At 45.9% G+C, this 19908-nt stretch overlaps 2 protein-coding genes across 7 annotated transcripts in view; one reads left to right on the top strand and one right to left on the bottom strand.

Moving 5' to 3' along the window:
• Positions 1–357: 357 nt before the first annotated feature.
• Positions 358–7254, bottom strand: LOC142498753 (uncharacterized). Its single transcript, XM_075607114.1, has 5 exons — positions 7128–7254; positions 5109–5701; positions 3130–3208; positions 2207–2317; positions 358–1961 (listed from the first exon to the last, which is right to left on the bottom strand). Exons 1-5 carry the CDS (start codon positions 7175–7177, stop codon positions 1355–1357), a joined length of 1440 nt encoding a protein of 479 aa, XP_075463229.1. The 5' UTR covers positions 7178–7254; the 3' UTR covers positions 358–1354.
• Positions 7255–7396: 142 nt separating this feature from the next.
• The window catches only part of NME9 (NME/NM23 family member 9), a 40786-nt gene continuing 28274 nt past the window's right edge, over positions 7397–19908 (top strand). For 2 of the 6 annotated variants that reach the window (XM_075607116.1, XM_075607118.1), the window contains exons 1-7: positions 7397–7664; positions 10417–10474; positions 12229–12332; positions 15681–15752; positions 16766–16882; positions 17801–17876; positions 18439–18521. In XM_075607116.1, the coding sequence (XP_075463231.1) occupies positions 7632–7664; positions 10417–10474; positions 12229–12332; positions 15681–15752; positions 16766–16882; positions 17801–17876; positions 18439–18521 (543 nt within the window). In that variant the 5' untranslated portion in view covers positions 7397–7631. The remainder of the gene's footprint in view (positions 7665–10416; positions 10475–12228; positions 12333–15680; positions 15753–16765; positions 16883–17800; positions 17877–18438; positions 18522–19908) is intronic. The other 4 variants (XM_075607115.1, XM_075607119.1, XM_075607117.1 and 1 more) reach the window with 4 other exon arrangements.

Raw genomic sequence — 19908 nt, forward strand, 5'->3', positions numbered from 1 at the left:
CACGTGAAGATCTTCTCCCCCCCCCCCCCCCCCCCCCCCCCCATCCCAGTGAAAATCCTTTGAGGCTAAATTCATTGTCCAGTCTAACGGTTTTGAAAAAAAAAAAAACATTAAAAAAAACCCCAATGATTGGTGGTGTTTTAAAATCTGTTAAAACCGAACCAAAAAAACAGAATCCCGGTATATAATCCCAATGATGATCAGTGGAGATCTAAAATGTCCCTGTGCAGCTGTCCTAGCAAAGACTATTGGGAGATTTTTTTAAATAATAAAAAAGTGATGGAGAAAGGAGAGGAGGGATGGGGGGGGGGGGGGAGGGTGTTTGGGGAATGGGGGGAAAAAAACCACCACAAAATTAAAGTGTTAGGTAGTATGTTTATTTCAGCAAAAAAATAGGTACAAGAGAGATGCACTCGTATAGTATCAACTTAAAGTGATTTTCAGCATCAGGGAAAACACATGGCAGCGTTCAGTGCCCTCTGCGTCTGCCTCCTACTGGCCCCGCCTGACACAGAGGGTTTTAAAAAGCAGACAGCAACGCTAGTACCTTTACTGGTCAGTATCTCGGGTCCCTATAGCCTTTCTGCTCAGGAAACCCCCTTACGCTGCGTCCATAGAAGGACAAGCCGCGCTGAGCCGTGCGGACGCTCCGCGCTGAGTCCCGGCATCCTCAATGAGGATGTCTTTAGAGGGGGATCACGCGAGCGTCCGCAGGCGTGCTGAGGAGTTGGATTTTGCAGCCGACAGCCAAGCTGTTTTTCAGCGCGCTGTCGGCTGAAAACATCCAATCAACATCACGTCGGTGCGTCGCGGGCGATTGGCCCAGCGCCGTCACTGCCCCGCTTCCCCCCGATCGCGGACGCTGGCTCGCCTACATGGGCATGAAATCGCTCATGCTTGATCAGGTGAGGATCAGCGTCCGCGCGGCTCAGCGCTGCTCCACGTTCTATGGACGCAGACTTAGATGCCATCCAAAAAAATAATAATGAAAAAAAAAAAAGGGATAGGATTGCCACTTTAAAAATTAACCTATAGATGTAGCGCTCCAGGGCTTCAGTTTCAACTGCAACTTCCAGCCGCTCCCTCCTCCGTCTGCGAACGTTGCCTTCCTGTCTCACTATTTTTTCGCTTCCTCTCTGCACGACTTTATTCATTTATAAGTCATTTTATGGGCAATTTTATTGATGGGGAGGAAAAATGTCCAAGTTGACAACCGGGAAGAAAAACAGCAGTCTAGAAACAGACGGGGAAGGGCATGAATGAGACTAGTTAAATATAAATATAATCGGAACGCTTACACCGAATTATCAAACACTAGTTGTTATAGTAGATGTCAATTGGAACCTAATCAGATTCAGTGCTCTTTAATAGCAGCACTTTTTGAATACCCAGAATTAAGTTTGGCAAGCATGTCTCTAAAGCTTCCACGTTCTACCCAGGAGAAGGGGTCTGAGTTTCCGTTCTCGGTCCCATCCGGGGCCCCATATTCTGACAGGTCTATGTCACTGTCCACCGAGTCAATGAGAAAAGAGTGATTAGAACCGTCTAAATTTCCTCCCCCGACTTGGGACGTTGAAGGAGAGATTCTCCATTGGGCAGATTCATCGGAGCTCCTTTTCCTTACAGAAGCTGGTGTTTCCATTGGTCTGGAGACTGGCGATGGAGATTGGCGACCCACTGCAGTTGAGGCCTTGTCGATTCTACACAACCTTTTCCTCTTTGCAACATCAGCTTTTGGCTCAGATCCTTCTAAGTCTGGTTTTGTATCTTCTGCCAGACTTGAATCGATGATTAACTTGTAAGGCTTTTTAACTTTTTCTTTGGTCTGATCAGTGTCCACAGAGGATGCCTTCTTACCCCTCCATGCTTTAGACTTACGACTGGAGGAACCCCTCTTTATGTGTTTTTTTGGCTTCGGGTTAAAGAATCTCAGCCGTGCTTTTTTGCATAAGCGAAGGTTTCTAAACAGAACCGAGAGCAACAATATAAAAAACGAAACTACTTACAAAAGACAAGCAAAAAAAGCTATTAAAAAAAAAAGATATATAGAGATATAGAGATAGAGATATATATATATAAAAAAATTTATCAAGAAGCATCCGAATAAAATCTAGAACAGATATCAAACAGTCAGCAACGAAAAAATTAAACTAAAGACAGACGATTATACAAGTGCTTGAATCTGCTGCATAAACCTCTGGCTTACCTCTGGAGAAAGGGATGAGACCTACTGCATTTTCCATTGCCTGCCGCCGTCCTTCTAGCAGCTGAAAACAACAACTTTCTAGCAAGAGCCTTCAATGTACTACTTAAGCTTCTGAAATAAAAAGGGTATTGTCATTACATGTATGCCAAAATATACATAAACCCTCACAGATGGGCAGGGGGGGAAATATATAGATATCTCTCTCTATCTAGACGTATTATAGATATACACAATACCGTTTTCACGAAATCAGCAGGTCCATTGTTGGGACCAAAACGTTGGAAACTTGTGCTCTGCTATTTTGCGATAGGAGTTCCGGCTGCTATTTTTTCTATATCTATATCTATATGTCCTATGACATAAATTATTAGTCCAAATAAAAAAGGTATCACCTAATACTGAAGAACTTATCTATAATATTTTTTTTAATTCAAAGTACAATCCACGGCTTGTAAAACAGACACCAAAAAAAATGCTAACAGCTTAATGATCTGCAAAACAAAGATAATTTTCCAGAATCTGTGTACCTGAGCAAAAATACATGTACTCCCTTTGCCAATTGATTTTCCAGTTAAAATGACTATATAACATGCAGTAGCATAACGTCGCTAGATTTTTATTTTAATATACATTATTCATGATGGATATAATAAAAAAATAAATAACCACCACAACAGACATTGAAAGCATGAGAGCAAGTCATGATCGGAAGGAGGGGATGTGCAGGTTTACAAAAACAATTTAATAAAACTGGAGGGTTTTTAAAAAAAAATTTTTTTAATAATGTCCCCGACCTTAGTCCACTTTCTCGCACTCAGGGCTACACCGTGACCCTCTGTTGCCAGAGAGGTCTGCAATGCATTATAGAACCTTTTGACAGCTAAAAGGTTAAAAACAGCATTTCCATTTCCATCTCTCCTTACCGTGTTAACCTATGTGCTCCTCCTCTCACCGGAATCCTGTTCACCATCATCCAGAAATCGCAGCACCAGTGATTCGGATCTGGAAATAGATATTTACATTTGTACGCATCAGACAACACACCTCCAGTTACCTACATCTGAGACATACGCAAGCGATAGGTGCAGGACTACTTGGCAGTAAGAGTTCACTACAATTAAAGCCCCGTAACATTGCCCTCCATTCTCTATCCTCTTAAGTGGCCGATTAAGCCATTCTGAGCCAAAAGTCCTCATTAAAAGTCAATGGGGAATGTTGTCCAAAAATGCTTGACAAACCACGTCAGCAGATATTGGAAAAGCCTGAAAACTTTCTGCAATTGATAACAGCTTTTGATGACTTCAAACACCTATTGCAGTTTAGTGAATAACCCGAACTGTGGGGCAGATATTAAAAGCCTTATTTTTAAGGTGCAATGTCTGGTAGTTGATAAAATTGTTGTCAAGAAGTTAACAAGTCACATAGCTTTATTAAATATATGTAGCCATACTTAAAGCAAAAGATTTGGCTTCTTTTGTGTCTTTGGAAATTCATTACAAATGGCTTTTCTTTCTGATGGGAAGGTCTGTGAACACAGTTATTTTTAGCTGTATCCCACCCTGTTCTTACGGAGCCAGGAACGGTGAGGTGGGTTTTGCCTGTGTAAACACGCTGTATTGATGGGAAACCAAGACTTGGGAGAAGGTTTGATTTTCATCTGGCTGCTTCCTTTTTCCTGATGTCACCAAGTGTTCAACGAGAGCTTGCACAGGCCAAGTCCCCTTGGTGCCCCACCATAACCTCTCATATGCACAGGGTGGGAGAACGCCTCGATGACACTTGAAGACGTGTGACGTTTTGAAAGCGCTTACACAAATCTCATCTATGAAGCACCTCAGTGCTAAAATGCATCATAACATACATTGAATCTGCTCTTCCTTTTTAAATTACAAATAGCATTTCTTGGGGGGGGGGGGAGGGTCTCTCAATGGGGTATGTATATCTATATAGCGCCATTAATGTACATAGCGCTTTACAGTAGTAATACACGTGACAATCAAATAACAGATCATGGGAATAAGCACTTCAGACATAAAAGTAACATTTAGGAAAAGGAGTCCCTGCTCCGAAGAGCTTACAATCTAATTGGTAGGTAGGAACATACAGAGACAGTAGGAGGGCGTTCTGGTAAGTGCGTCTTCAGAGGGCCAAGCTTTATGTATCTTGTGTATAGTATTAGCCCAGGTGCTACTCATATGCTTCTTTAAACAAGTGTGTCTTAAGGTGGGTCGAGAGGGTGCTAGTCGGGTATTGAGGGGAAGGGCATTCCAGAGGTGCGGGGCAGTCAGTGAGAAAGGTTTAAGGCGGGTGAGGGCTTTAGCTACAAAGGGGGTAGAGAGAAGACATCTTTGAGCAGAACGCAAGAGTCGGGATGGTGTATAGCGAGAAATTAGGGCTGAGATGTAAGGAGGGGCAGAAGAGTGTAAAGCTTTAAAAGTGAGGAGGAGAATTGAGTGTGAGATGCGGGATTTGATAGGAAGCCAGGAGAGGGATTTCAGTAGAGGAGACGCTGAGACAGATTTAGGAAAGAGTAGAGTGATTCTGGCAGCAGAATTTTTTTATTTAAACCTTAGCCCATTTAGTCTTTACTAGACGGCCAACAAAAATAAGGGAAGTCGACGTAGGGGGAGATACCGGTTGGGCAAACTCTTGTTGAACACAGTGACATCAGACAAAAAGGAGCAGCCAGAGGAAACCAAACCCTTACAGAGTCTCCACTCACCGGGTTTACAAACTACTTTTAAAGACATATATAGGTGTCATGTGGAGATAAAACAAAATTATCTATATTCAACCCTTAAACATGTTACTTCCAGTAGTACACCTATCCTCTTGAACACCAAAAACACAAAGCATCACAAGGCTCACAAAGAGGCATCATTAGTAAATGAAAAAGACCAACCGAAAACTTTTGACTTTTTAATAGATGCCAGATTGTCTTCCAAGACAATGTTATGAAGCTGGCAGCAGGCTTCACATAACAGCCGTTTCCCTGGACACTCTTCAGACAACACGGACGCACCATCGTCGCAATCCTCTGTTTCCGCATTACTGCGCTGGGAAGAGAATAGTTCTGACTCGCCCAGTGAGGTACACTGACAGCTCAAGTCTTCCTGGACGCCAGAGTCCGTGTTCTGATCTGTGAATTCTCTGTGCCTGGACACATTATCCATCCCCAGGTCGGAAGTCTCCACAACAGACTGGACATTAATTCTCTGAGTCTTCTCCCTCGTAATGATCCTACAACCCTGCAGGCTGGTATTTAAAGCCCCGGAGGATGAAAATGCATCCCTGACATAAGTATGATTTCCAAAGAACGAGGTTGAGTCTTGTAAGCGGAGCGTGAATTTTTCTTGTGTTTTAATGGATGTCGTGCTGCTATTGTGAACAGTCAAACAGCTTTGTGACCTCGCAAAGCCGCCAAAGTGCACACGTTTCTGCCCGGATCTCTTTTCAGTAGCACGGTGATCTCCATTCTGTACCAGTGACAGATACCTTCAATATAAAATATATACAGCACATGTGAAACAGTTCAGATTGTAAACTCACTGGGCTAGAGGCCGCCTAAAATATTGTATCACTTATTTTAGACACTACTTTATGTACTGCACAGTACAATAGGCAGAGATCTGATCAATAACTTCTAGTAATAGAACAAATGTAAAATTCTTCCACTCCACATTGTAATGCACTGTATGCATCTTCTAATCTAAATAATCAACATTTCTCTGCTGATTTCAACCAATTTGCTCCTTAAAGAGGCAATCCATGCCATTTTTCTCTCCGTTTTTTTTACATATACAGAATTGAAGCAGGGGTTCTTTGGAGAGGAACCCCGTTCATTTCAGCTCTGGGGATCCCCAGCTTCCGGAGATACTTGTCCCCGAAGAGGGTGCCAGTGTCTCCATGCAGTTTAAAGCTCCCGTGTCACATGGGCCAATGGGAAGCCACACCGGGTGACGTCACGGCTTCCTATTGGACTGCAGGAACTTTGAAAATAAGCCATCTGAACACTAAAGCGCCTACTGGCTCCCACTACGGATGTATGCATCGCCAGATGCAGGGGGTCCCCGGAGCGGACAATCGGGCTTCAATGCTGTATAATTGTTTCTCCATGCCAATTTTACAATTTAATCCTTTCTCCCCCCTCCTACACGGAATGGGACATTTGGTCACGGCTGTTTCGCCACAACCAAATGGCCGCAGCATGCTAGCCCTTCGTCGCAGCAGATTTGAGTTAAGTTTTATTACTGTTTAGGACAGGGGGTTAATTGAAGGGTTTTTTAGCTGTAAGGGTAGGGAGTTACATTTAAGGGGTTTAGGGTAGGGGGTTAATGTAAGGGAATTGGTAAAGGGTATATAAAGGTATGTCCTGGACCACTCCTGCATGCTCTCCACATTTCCCACTATCACTTTCATTCATTTATTGCCCTGCCTGTTGATTTACTATCCCATCTGCCAGTTCTTATCCGTTGTTGATTGTTACCGTAGATCTGTGTTAATCCCCATGGAATATATTTGATCAAATCAGTATTACTTGAAAGCTTGCTCTAAAATATCAATTGTGCGTCCAAATATATATATATATAAATAAAAAAAAGGGTCTCCCCTAATATTGCACTCTCTCAGCTAGACTAGCACGGCTACTTCTATTATTATTATTATTGTCATATAATCCCATACAAGAACACCATGTGAGAAAACTAAACACACAAGGCAAGAGTGGGCTTTTAGTTCCTTCAGCATTTTTCGGGGCCCTAAATAATAGCTTGGCTTGTGTATATCACCCAGTTACCCTTCCCCCATTAACTCTCAACACCAACCTGCTCCCTTTTACCTCCCCCTCCGATGCCCCCCTCCCCTCCGATGCCCCCCTCCCCTCCGATGCCCCCCTCCCCTCAGTCCTGCCGCCCTCGCATACACATCTTGGAAGGTCTTCTCGATATCGGACTCCAGACTCCGCTTCTCCATCAGCGACACACCGCTCACTCAGCAGCCCGCGAACAGTTCGGGCGCCGCCTATTGGCTGCCAAAGCCCAGGTCCGGGTTGCTGATTGGTGGCAACTATAAGACTTCGGCGTTGATTGGCTGCCCTTTTTAAGCCCTCCCATCTGACGTTGTACCTCGGCTAACGCTGATTGGATAGCGAGGACAGCGCGCGTGTGTTCGCTGTTGGGGCGGGGTCAGTATGCGGTGTCTGGTTAATGACTTCTAGGACTTGTTATAATGATTGTTCCTGTCCGTGTCAGGGCCGGGCGCGAGACGCGCGGTGAGAGGCCAGCACGAGCTCAGGGCTTCCGGGTGCGGGCTTCGCCATGGCAACCCCGGGGCACAACGTAACCGTTGCTAGGAAACGGGAGTGCTGGTCAGCAGCACTGCATAGGGAGAGTGAGAGAGGTCTCCAACCGGGTTATTATTAGCAGCCATGGCCGGCAAGAAGAAGGAGATCACCCTGCAGGTGAGGCACACGCAGTTTGCAGTGTCACTCAGCCTCACTTATTGCAGGGCAGTCTAACTCAGGAGCCAGCCTCACTTAATGCAGGGCAGTCTAACTCAGGAGCCAGCCTCACTTATTGCAGGGCAGTCTAACTCAGGAGCCAGCCTCACTTATTGCAGGGCAGTCTAACTTAGGAGCCAGCCTCACTTATTGCAGGGCAGTCTAACTCAGGAGCCAGCCGCACTTATTGCAGGGCAGTCTAACTTAGGAGCCAGCCTCACTTATTGCAGGGCAGTCTAACTCAGGAGCCAGCCTCACTTAATGCAGGGCAGTCTAACTTAGGAGCCAGCCTCACTTATTGCAGGGCAGTCTAACTCAGGAGCCAGCCGCACTTATTGCAGGGCAGTCAGTAGCCAGCCTCACTTATTGCAGGGCAGTCTAACTCAGTAGCCAGCCTCACTTATTGCAGGGCAGTCTAACTCAGGAGCCAGCCTCACTTAATGCAGGGCAGTCTAACTCAGGAGCCAGCCTCACTTATTGCAGGGCAGTCTAACTCAGGAGCCAGCCTCACTTAATGCAGGGCAGTCTAACTCAGGAGCCAGCCTCACTTAATGCAGGGCAGTCTAACTCAGGAGCCAGCCTCACTTAATGCAGGGCAGTCTAACTCAGGAGCCAGCCTCACTTAATGCAGGGCAGTCTAACTCAGGAGCCAGCCTCACTTAATGCAGGGCAGTCTAACTCAGGATCCAGCCTCACTTATTCCAGGGCAGTCTAACTCAATTGCCAGCCTCACTTAATGCAGGGCAGTCTAACTCAGGATCCAGCCTCACTTATTGCAGGGCAGTCTAACTCAGGTGCCAGCCTCACTTATTGCAGGGCAGTCTAACTCAGGATCCAGCCTCACTTATTGCAGGGCAGTCTAACTCAGGAGCCAGCCTCACTTATTGCAGGGCAGTCTAACTCAGGAGCCAGCCTCACTCATCTGGGCAGGTCTGAAATTAACTGCTCACTCAGTCACAGTCATTAGGAGGTAGTCTCACTCACTAGGACTCGGTCTCAATCATTAGGAGACAGTCTCACTCATTGGAGAGAAGACTCAAATACTAGGGATGGTTCTCACTCATTGGAAGGCAGTTTTCCTCACTACAAAACTGGTGCAGTGCTACTGCAATCACTTTGAGTAAGGTAACTGGAACATAAAGACGTGCCACGGGTGCACAGCTAGAACAGCGATGTGTAGAACTATACAGGCGTTCCTCAGTCATCCAACACAATGCGTGCTTGAAAATGGCGTCAGAAAACGAGACCCATTTTCCCATAGGATTATGTCAGCTATGAGCGTCGGACTTGTAAAGAAGGCAGTACTCGCATGGACCGAAACGTTAATCTGATGCAATAAATATCACTATTTAACTAAGTCCATGTGAGTGCCGTCTTCTTCCAAGTATAGTGTAATGCTACTGCAAACAACACCCAGATTTATCAGATAGAACAATGCAATCAACTAGCGGTGGGATTTGCTTCCTGATAAATCAGATGCAGTTTGCATCCAAAGGCACCGAGCAGGTAGGGCAGGATGCACTGCGTGTCATTTGTGTCAGCTGCTCCAGAGAACAGTGACATCCAGTGGTGACAAATCAACACAATGCTGCTAAGATACTGACAAACACAACAATGACTAAGGCCTGGGACATAGTAAGCACTTAGGTGCTGCCGCTCGCTCTCGCTTGCTGCCGCTCGCTCTACCAGGAGCTTTTTGCTGTCCTGGCAGAGGAGATAGCAAGCGCGCTTGGGAGGCGGGTATCAATGTGTGTGTGTCACTTGGTAGCTGTCAGTGTTTGTGTGTGTGTCACTTTGAAGTGGTCTGTGTGTTTGTGTGTCACTGGGGAACCCGTGTGTGTGTATATATGTGTGTGTGTGTGTGTGTGTGTGTGTATATATTATATAATATTTAAAAATGAAAAAAAAAAGACGTGAGAATAAATTATTTATTAACATTGTGCAACTTTGATAAATATATTCACGCACACACACACATACATGCACACGCACATACACACACATACATACACACACACCTCTGTGCTGCCTCTGTCTTGTGCCGGACCGACTGAAGACCCATTAGATGGGAGCGGCCACGTGACCGCTCCTCCGCTTCCCCGAGCGGCAAATTTCAAACTTGCCTGTCTCTGGGAAGTTTCTCAGCCTCCGCACGCATCAGCAAGCATGCGGAGGGAGAAAGTATAGCCGCGCTGATTACAGATGCAGGGGCTTTGTGCATCTGTTCAGCCCAGCTCAGCGACGCTGAGTTCACTATGTCCTGGGCCTTATTTTGATGAACAAGATTCAGGAGTTTAAAATGCAGATTTTCTTGTATCTGTAATCCCAAACTCTGTGCCCAGGACATACGTGAAAACGAGAGGTAACTCTCAATGTATTACTTCCTGGTAAAACATTTAATAACTTAATTCATAAATAAAACCCTGTTCTTTAATTTGATTCTTTCATAATATTTGTATACAAAAAAGTTAATGATGTCAATTAGTATTTGCAGAAGGTGCTTGACGGGACATATGTCTGCTCTTGTGTGACTAGCATTGTCCTACTAAATTACATTGAAAGGGACTCTGTGCTGGGGTTAATAAATACATGTACAGTATACACTTGCTGTGTACAGTGGGAGGGATATATATACTACAAGGTTACTCTCTTAGTATATGATCACTTCAAACAATATAGAATAGTAAGACCCTAAAAGTTATCTTTGTTTCAGATTACCATTAATAACCAGGAGCATTGGGAGGAGACCCTGTCTTCTAAAGGACTCATCGGTAAGAATGTGTACAAATAGCTAATGCTTCAATTACTCACGGTCTATGCGTGACAATCCGTAAATCTTCCAGTTTAAATGGACCACTGAACTAAATTAATGTTATATACAACGTGTCAACTATTACCTGGTGATAAACTGCTCAAGAAATAGCATCAGATGCATCGGCTAATAATGCTGGTTCTGTGGGCCTGTTTTTGCACCACAAATAAACCACCCAGTTGTGTTATGTTTCCATGTTTGTCTTTGTTTATTACCATGGGTAGAAATCTTATTCCGGGTTTTTTTACTTCACATGACGTATGCATTTAATATGGACTGAAGAACTCCGTTTATAGATGTTGTCATGAGCTCAGGGTTGCCACCACTGAACCGGAGACTACGGGTTTCGGCCACGTATCTCTGGGCTGTGGGTTTTCCTGGGAAATCTCTGGGTGGCGGCGGCGGCATCTCCCGGCATGCTCCAGCATCCTCCTGGCATCTCCCCCCGCAAATGCTGTCAACATGGCTGCGTAACGTCAAATGGCGCGGTGTAGCCATGACAACATGATGCTCTGTGGCATCATGTGACGCGCGGTGCCAGAAGGTGACCCGTTGTCATGGCAACGTGACATCACGTAGCGTGCTGTTGTCATGGCAATGTGGCGCCATTTGACATCACGCAACCATGTTGGCGGAATTTGCAGGGCAGGATGCCGGGAGACGGCGATAAGAGAAATAAATACATAAAGAAGATCAATGTAAAAAAAATGTCTCTGAGTTAGCCTTCAATAGAAGGTAGCGACCCTGCATGAGCTCCCCATTGTTGCATCAGGGAATTCTTTTCTGCCGCATGATCTCAAACACTACGTAGGGTGCAGATCATGCAAAACCAAAGGAAAATGTGTGGCAGCCTGAGACTGAATGCAACTGTGATTGGGATTCATTATCCCTTTTGTAACATGAGTGCCTATCCTAACCCAAGGCTCTTCAACTAGTTCTCCAAAGGGGCCAGATCAGAAAACACTTAGGAATAGAAGGGCCACAAGTTTATTGTAAAGTCATTTTAGTTACATTTAAAGACTTGAACATTATTACCGTATATTGAATTATTTTGCAAGCATTTATAACATCGATACTATATATATACACACACATTACTGTAACTTGCAAGTGAATTTCAGTGTAAAAAAAACTGCCTAAGCAACTGGTATGAAATTATCAGGAGCAGAAAGTCCAAGGGCCACATCAAATCCCATTGCAGGTCGCCAGTCCTAGAGCCTAGCCCTAACTCCAGGTCAGCTGCATGGTAATGATCCATTCCTGGTTTTGTATTCTCATTTACTGGTACAGCTTTGGTGTTACAAATAGGGTGACCAGACATCCCAGTTTAGCCGGGACAGTCCCGTTTTTTAGGACTCCGTCTCGACTTTTTTGGCGACTGTCCTGGTATTCTCTCGGCACTTGCCGGATGTGCTGGCGCGATTGGCACTTACCAGACCCTTCTGCGCGATCGGAACTTGCCGGTCGCTCGTGAGCATGCGTGATTGGCGTTTGCCAGCCGCCAAAATGCCGATCGCGCATGCACATAAGCAACCGACAAGCGCTCATCGCGCATGCGCAGTCACAGGGGCAACATTTGTCCCTGTTTTTGTCGGGACAAATACGGTTACCTTAGTTACATAGTAAGCACTGAGGAAATACTGTGCTGGATCACTATCACACTCCTGACCTGGACTCTGATGATAATGATGCGAGTGCCTCTGTTTTCCTCAGTAGTGGACGTTTATCAGGCCTGGTGCGGTCCTTGCAAAACAGCGGTCAGCTTGTTCCGAAAAATAAAAAATGAGCTTGGGGATGACCTCCTGCAGTTTGCTGTGGTAAGAATGTGAGGATGTTAACAGGATAAAGGTGTGGTTCCACCTAGGGTTTTCCTCTCCAGCTGAGTATGAAGCAGCAGGTGTATACTGTATATATAGTATTCCTGTATTGCCCCATCTTCTACCAATTCTGCTTTAAAGGACCATTCTAAACACATTTGTTCAATATAGGTAAGAAGCAGGGTGTCTCAGGAGCTGAACCACATTCATTCTTGTTTCGGGGACCCACAAATTTCAGTCATACCTCCGAAGCTTCTCCCCAATAGTGTCCCCGTATGAGCAAACAATATGAAGGTTGAAATCTCTCATGGCACAGGAGCCAATAGGAAGCCGCGATGTCGTCCGTCACAGATTCCTATTGGCCCGTGTGCCACGGGAGATTTAGGAATCATGGAGTACCGACAGCACCTACGGAGGTAAGTATCTCAGGAAGCAGTGGGTCCCCGGAGCTGAACTTAACGCAGGTCCGCGCTGGAGACCCCCCATATTTATTGAAGTGAAACTTCTTTAGTGGCACCTCTGATGGGATACAACTGGATAGATGGGGGGCGAAATGTGAAACGGAAGTGACGTCACGTAATGGACGCCGCTCCGCTCACACGTCCCCTGTCACATGTGGCGGCGGCGGCGATAGGCGCCGCTCCTAATCGCCGCCGCACCCCTCACCCTCCCACACACCCCACACCCGGTTGCTGACATGCGGCGGCGATAGCCGCCGCTCCTAACGGCCGCTGTTCCGCCGCCCGCTGCCATGCCGCGCATACGCAGTTGTGATGGCGCCGCTGCACACACACTGACTGACCCCCACACACACACTGACTGACCCCCACACAGACCCCCACACACACTGACTGACCCCACACACACTGACTGACCCCCACACACACTGACTGACCCCCACACACACACTGACTGACCCCCACACACACACTGACTGACCCCCACACAGACCCCCACACACACACTGACTGACCCCCACACAGACCCCCACACACACTGACTGACCCCACACACACTGACTGACCCCCACACACACTGACTGACCCCCACACACACACTGACTGACCCCCACACAGACCCCCACACACACACTGACTGACCCCCACACAGACCCCCACACACACACTGACTGACCCCCACACAGACCCCCACACACACACACTGACTGACCCCCACACAGACCCCCACACACACACTGACTGACCCCCACACAGACCCCCACACACACTGACTGACCCCCACACACACACACTGACTGACCCCCACACAGACCCCCCACACACACACTGACTGACCCCCACACAGACCCCCACACACACACTGACTGACTGACCCCCACACAGACCCCCACACACACACTGACTGACCCCCACACAGACTCATACACACACAGACTGACCCCCACACAGACCCCCACACACACTGACTGACCCCCACAAAGACCCCCACACACACACTGACTGACCCCCACACACACATTAACTGACCCCCACACACACACTGACTGACCCCCACGCACACACTGACTGAGCCCCACACACACACTGACACCCCCACACACACTGACTGACCCCCACACACACACACACTGACTGACCCCCACACAGACCCCCACACACACTGACTGACCCCCACACACACACTGACTGACTCCCACACAGACCCCCACACACACACTGACTGACCCCCCCACACACACACTGACTGACCCCCACACAGACCCCCACACACACACTGACTGACCCCCACACACACTGACTGACCCCCACACACACACTGACTGACCCCCACACAGACCCCCCACACACACACTGACTGACCCCCACACACACACTGACTGACCCCCACACACACACTGACTGACCCCCACACAGACCCCCACACACACACTGACTGACCCCCACACAGACTCACATACACACACAAACTGACCCCCACACAGACTCATACACACACAGACTGACCCCCACACACACTGACTGACCCCCACACACACACTGACTGACCCCCACACAGACCCCCCACACCCACGCTGACTGACACCCACACAGACCCCCACACACACACTGACTGACCCCCACACAGACTCACATACACACACACTCACATACACACACTGACTGACCCCCACACACACACTGACTGACCCCACACACACACACACTGACTGCCCCCCACACAGACCCCCACACACACACTGACTGACCCCCACACACACACTGACTGACCAACACACAGACACCCACACAGACTCACATACACACACTGACTCACATACACACACTGACTGACACACTGACTGACACATATACACACTGACTGACACACATACACACACACTGACTGACATACATACACACACACACACTGACTGACACACATACACCCACACTGACTGACACACACACACACACACACACACACACACACACACTGACTGACACACATACACACACACACACTGACTGACTGACTGACACACATACACACACACACACACACACTGACTGACAGACTGACACACACACACACACACTGACTGACACACTTACACAGACTGACACACACACACTGACTGACTTACACATACACTGACTGACAAACATACACACACACACTGACTGACACACATACACACACTTACTGACACACATACACACACACTGACACACATATTCACACTCAGTGCAAATAGCTAATACAGGATATGTGTGCCGAGCACGCGCATTATAAGTCAAATGTATTTGCGTTTTATCAATGAAATTGTATTTTGATTTTTAATTAAAACATCACCAATACAAATACAATTTCTGTGACAAAAGTCAAAGAAGTTTCACTTACTATGCGCGTGCACAGCACACACAGCTTTTTTTTTTTAATTGCTTGGAATGCTCCTTTTTTAAAGCAGAATTGGTACAAGCAGCAGCAATACAGGAATACAATATGTACAGAAAAATAATATTTCTACCTTTTAACCCCATATGGGAAACTATGTTCAATGACCCCAATTAATTTGCAAATCACAAGCACACTGCCTAGGGGTCACACTCGACTCCTCTCTCACATTCTGAGAGCTTTGTAGTTTATTTTGCCTACCGATGGGTAGATGTGTTAGATGGAAAGTCTTGAAAACCAAGACCAATTTCTTGAAGCAGCAAATGCTTCAGCAGCTGTTTGAGAATACAAATGATTTGTTCACCCTCTGAAAAATGCAATTGTGTGGCACTCTGCTTGCTGCCGTGAAAATAATATATTTAGACGTATCTCTACATATGCATATTGCTAGTGGTGCCATCATTGCCATTGAGCGCGCCGAGACGTTTTGTAACATTTGTGTTTCTCAATCAGGCTGAAGCGGATAGTGTTGATTCTCTTGAAAAATACAGAGGGAAATGCGAGCCCACCTTCCTTTTCCTTGCGGTGAGTATTATCCAGGGACCCCAGAGTTCTGGATCACTGATACCTGTGGCTGTGGAGTAACATTAAGGCCCCTTATTTAATACGCAGCCTAGCCGTTCTCCCTCTTGCTCAGGAAGCTTTCTGCCTCGTCATAAAGAATGAAGCTCAAATTTTCCCAATCACAACATAATAAAATAAGGGCCTAGGCATTTGACAGCTCTCAAGGTAACGACATCTCTGTGATATTTTATTCTGAAATCCAACATTTAAGCCCTCGTTCAGTTTGCTTTCAAGTGTTTCCCAGTGCTGGATAAGATTTTAGTCCTCAGCTCTAGGGAACATAGTTATTGAAGTAGCCGTGAAAGGGAAAAAACGGAGTACCATAGCGAGAGGGTGAGTGATTGCATGGAACAATATCCAGCCCCAGGAGGCATGCTGCAAAAATCAGACACAAATTAGATCAAGGACTAATCCACCGACAGAGGAGATTAGAGGTTGCAGCTTATCGGTAATAACAAAAATGGGACAATGTGCTGGATTCAGTGTTTTACTCGTAAAAAGGAAGAGGCATTCACTTGGAAATGCTCCTCACAGACGTGCTTTAAATCAATGAAATATCCATAGAATAGAATATATACACAGTCTGTTTTGACTTCATGTTATTTGTTAATTTGTCTCATGTGAAATGTCTTGCATAATCTTTTCACAGAGTAGCTCAGGACACGTTTTAAACCCTTCCACTGCAACTGCGTTCTGCAACACATAGCACAGCAATGCTTTGCAGGTACCTCTGGCAGTGAAAGGGTTGATTGGTTTTGCAACTGTGCTAGGCCTGGCCTGCAATGAATTCTTCAGCACACACAAACGTCTGTCTAAAAATGTATATGTACTGTATATCTATTTGTATATTGCATCATCTGTACGCTTGTGCTGCCTCTGGTCCTTATGCAGTGAGAGTTCCTTGTCTTGATTAAGCGGGTAGAGATTTGCATGCATAACTCTTAATAGAAATGTATGGTAACCGCACTTCACAGGGGGGTGAGCTGGTAGCTGTGGTGAGAAGTGCCAACGCTCCCTTACTGCAGAAAACCATTCTGGAACAGCTGGCAGCAGAGAAGAAAGTTGTGAACCAAGGGGCTGAACGCCGTGCGGTAAAATCTAACGTATATTTCTATATGTAATATAATGTGTGCGTAAATGACGACCAAAAGTATGATGGGAGGATGTCATCGGAAAATCTGTTGGAGCAACATGAGAAGAGAGGTTGCAACCGCGGCACCCGGAAGATCATTGGGGAGGCTTCATCCAGCAGTGGGTCAACAAGGGCTGAAGACGATGATTATAAAAATATGTATGTGTGTGTCTAACAAGGATCGTGCAAAGTAGCACATTATGATAGATAAATTCTCACAGTGCACACAGCGGTAGCTGTTCCTGGTCCTCCGGTTGACAGAAAATCGTCACCGGGTCACACGGGCTTTGGTAGCCGACTCTTGGTTTCTAATCATCAGGAAGCAATTAGTTGAGGAGGAAATCTTTCACCGGCGCCCACGAGGAGTAACTCGGAAATGGAGTTTCTCAGAGCTCACCAGCCCTGAGATAGCGTGATGATGTATCACACAATATGATGTGTTCCCAACGCGTTCCGTTTTATATATTTATATATAAAAGTGCACGCCCCATAGCGTTAAAAAGTTTAACCCTTTAATAAAATGAAAGGGGAGGGAAACAAGTGCACTCACAAGGGAAGGGATTTAAGATGCAGTGTGTGAAATATCACCAGCCAGCGATCTCATCAGTGTAAAAACTCAGTCCTGGCAATCCTCTTGTAGGAGATATTTAGAGCAGGTCCGCTGGGGGGGACTCGATCTGGCAAAAGTCCAGATAGAAAGGAGAGTCCTTGATGTTAGGGAGATTCAAAATCTCGCGGCCAAAAGTGACTTTTTGGGGGAGCGAGTGGGTTTTGGCCCAATTTGTCGGGATATACAGTATATATATTGTATATATATATACTGTGAGTTGCACGAGAGATGTGCTGTACATGTACATACGTTTACATGTTATCCCAGATAAAAGACGAGGCTCTCGTAGAGGAAGAAGAAGAAACTGCTCCTCTCCTAGCACAGACTGAGGATGATGAACTGGGTGAGTTTTTAATCTGTGTGTCACTGAGGGGGAGTTGCGCCCCCTGCAGCCAGTTCCTACCATTTACCAACAAAGGACTCCCAACATAGATTTGGTTCATTCCACATAGATCTGCTGTGCTGAGAAATCAAAATGTATGGATATAAATGGGTGCAGGTGGGGGCCAATGCCGGAGTGGGCTTATTGGTGCATTGACATTGGCCTCCATTAGCATGTGAGAAACACTTCCGTGTTACACACCCTATTAGGGGTACTATGTATTTTGGCACTTTGGATGTAGCCCTGGGCATTTCTGTCTTTTGTTGTATACCCTATTAGGGTCATCATGGGTATTTAAGAGGCGTCGGTATCACGGTTGTGTTAATGCACCTGACGAAGGGAGGGTTACCCCCCGAAACATTGCACCCACTGGTTTTCTGCGTGAATGTTGTAAATAAAGTGCAGTAAGGTACCGCGGAAGTGGTGATTAACCCTTTGAGTTCTGCAGCTACTGTACATCAAAAGCTAAAAATCCCTGTACTGATTTATCCTCTCTCTGTCTCTGTCTCCGGGACTGACAAAGTCCCAGCAGATAAATCCTGCACGGTGGCCATTATCAAACCAGATGCCGTAGCTCATGGCAAGGCGGATGAAATCATCATGAAGGTAAAGGCCACACACATAGAACATAGGTGATTATTTGGGGCATAAAACCCATTGCAGTGCAAAACAATATCTTTATCTCCCCCTCCCCCGTCTTCTTAAACTTTGTATTTATTTTTATTTATTTATAAAATGTGTTACCAGGAAGTAATACATTGAGAGTTACCTCTCGTTTTCAAGTATGTCCTGGACATAGAGTTATGATGACAAATAATACATTATTACAAATACATAGTTACATAAGTTAACAGAGTATACATTATATACAAGACATTGCATGCACAGTTACAGATAATATATGTTATAGGCGTATGTAACAGTTACAGACCAGATTAAAATGTGAGACAGCTTTAGTTTTGAAAGAACTTAGACTGGTGGCGGCTGTGAGAGTCGCCAGTAGATTGTTCCAGTTGTGAGGTGCACGGTAAGAGAAGGAGGAGCGGCCGGATACTTTGCTGAACCCTGGGACCATGAACAGTGTTTTGGAGTCTGATCTCAGATGATAAGTTCTGCATGTGGTAGGGGTGAGGAGCTTGTTCAGGTAGACAGGTAGGTTGGCCAGAAAGTATTTGAAGACAAGACAGGAGAGATGAACTTTGCGCCTAGACTCAAGTGATGACCAATCTAGTTCTTTGAGCATTTCACAGTGATGTGTGTTGTAGTTGCATTGGAGAACAAAACAGCATATTGAATTGTAGAGGGTATCAAGTTTACTAAGGTGGGTTTGAGGAGCCGTGCCATATACTATGTCCCCATAGTCTATAATTGGCATTACCATCTGCTGTGCGATACGCTTTCTGACCAGCAGACTTAGGGAGGATTTGTTCCTGTAAAGTACACCTAGTTTGGCATAGGTTTTGGATGTCAGGGTATCAATGTGCATCCCGAATGTTAAATGGGAGTCAAACCATACGCCCAAGTATTTAAAACTAGTATCAGGAGTTAGGGTGGTATTAACATTGGTTCTGATCTGGAGCTCAGTTATTGGAAGCTTTATAAATTTAGCCTTGTTCCCAAATACCATTGTTACAGTCTTGTCAGTGTTTAAAAACACTTGGGAAATCCAATTTTCAAGTCTCAAAAAGTCAGATTGAAGTACGTGTTCAAGGTCGGAGAGGCTATGATTGTGTCATCTGCATACATGTGTATTGAGGCTTCCTTACAAGCTGTAGGAAGATCATTGATGAACACTGAGAAGAGTAGGGGCCCCAGAAAAGAGCCTTGTAGGACACCACTGATGATATCCAAGGGGTTGGAGTTTAAGCCTGAGATAGACACATGTTGGGATCTACTTGATAGGTAGGACTGAAACCAGTTTAAAGCATGTTTCCCTATTCCAGAGCTCTGGAGTTTGTTAAGCAGGATAACATGATCAACTGTGTCAAAAGCC

Source organism: Ascaphus truei, chromosome 7 (genome assembly GCF_040206685.1).
Source record: "Ascaphus truei isolate aAscTru1 chromosome 7, aAscTru1.hap1, whole genome shotgun sequence".
In the NCBI taxonomy this organism is placed as follows: Eukaryota; Metazoa; Chordata; class Amphibia; order Anura; family Ascaphidae; genus Ascaphus; species Ascaphus truei.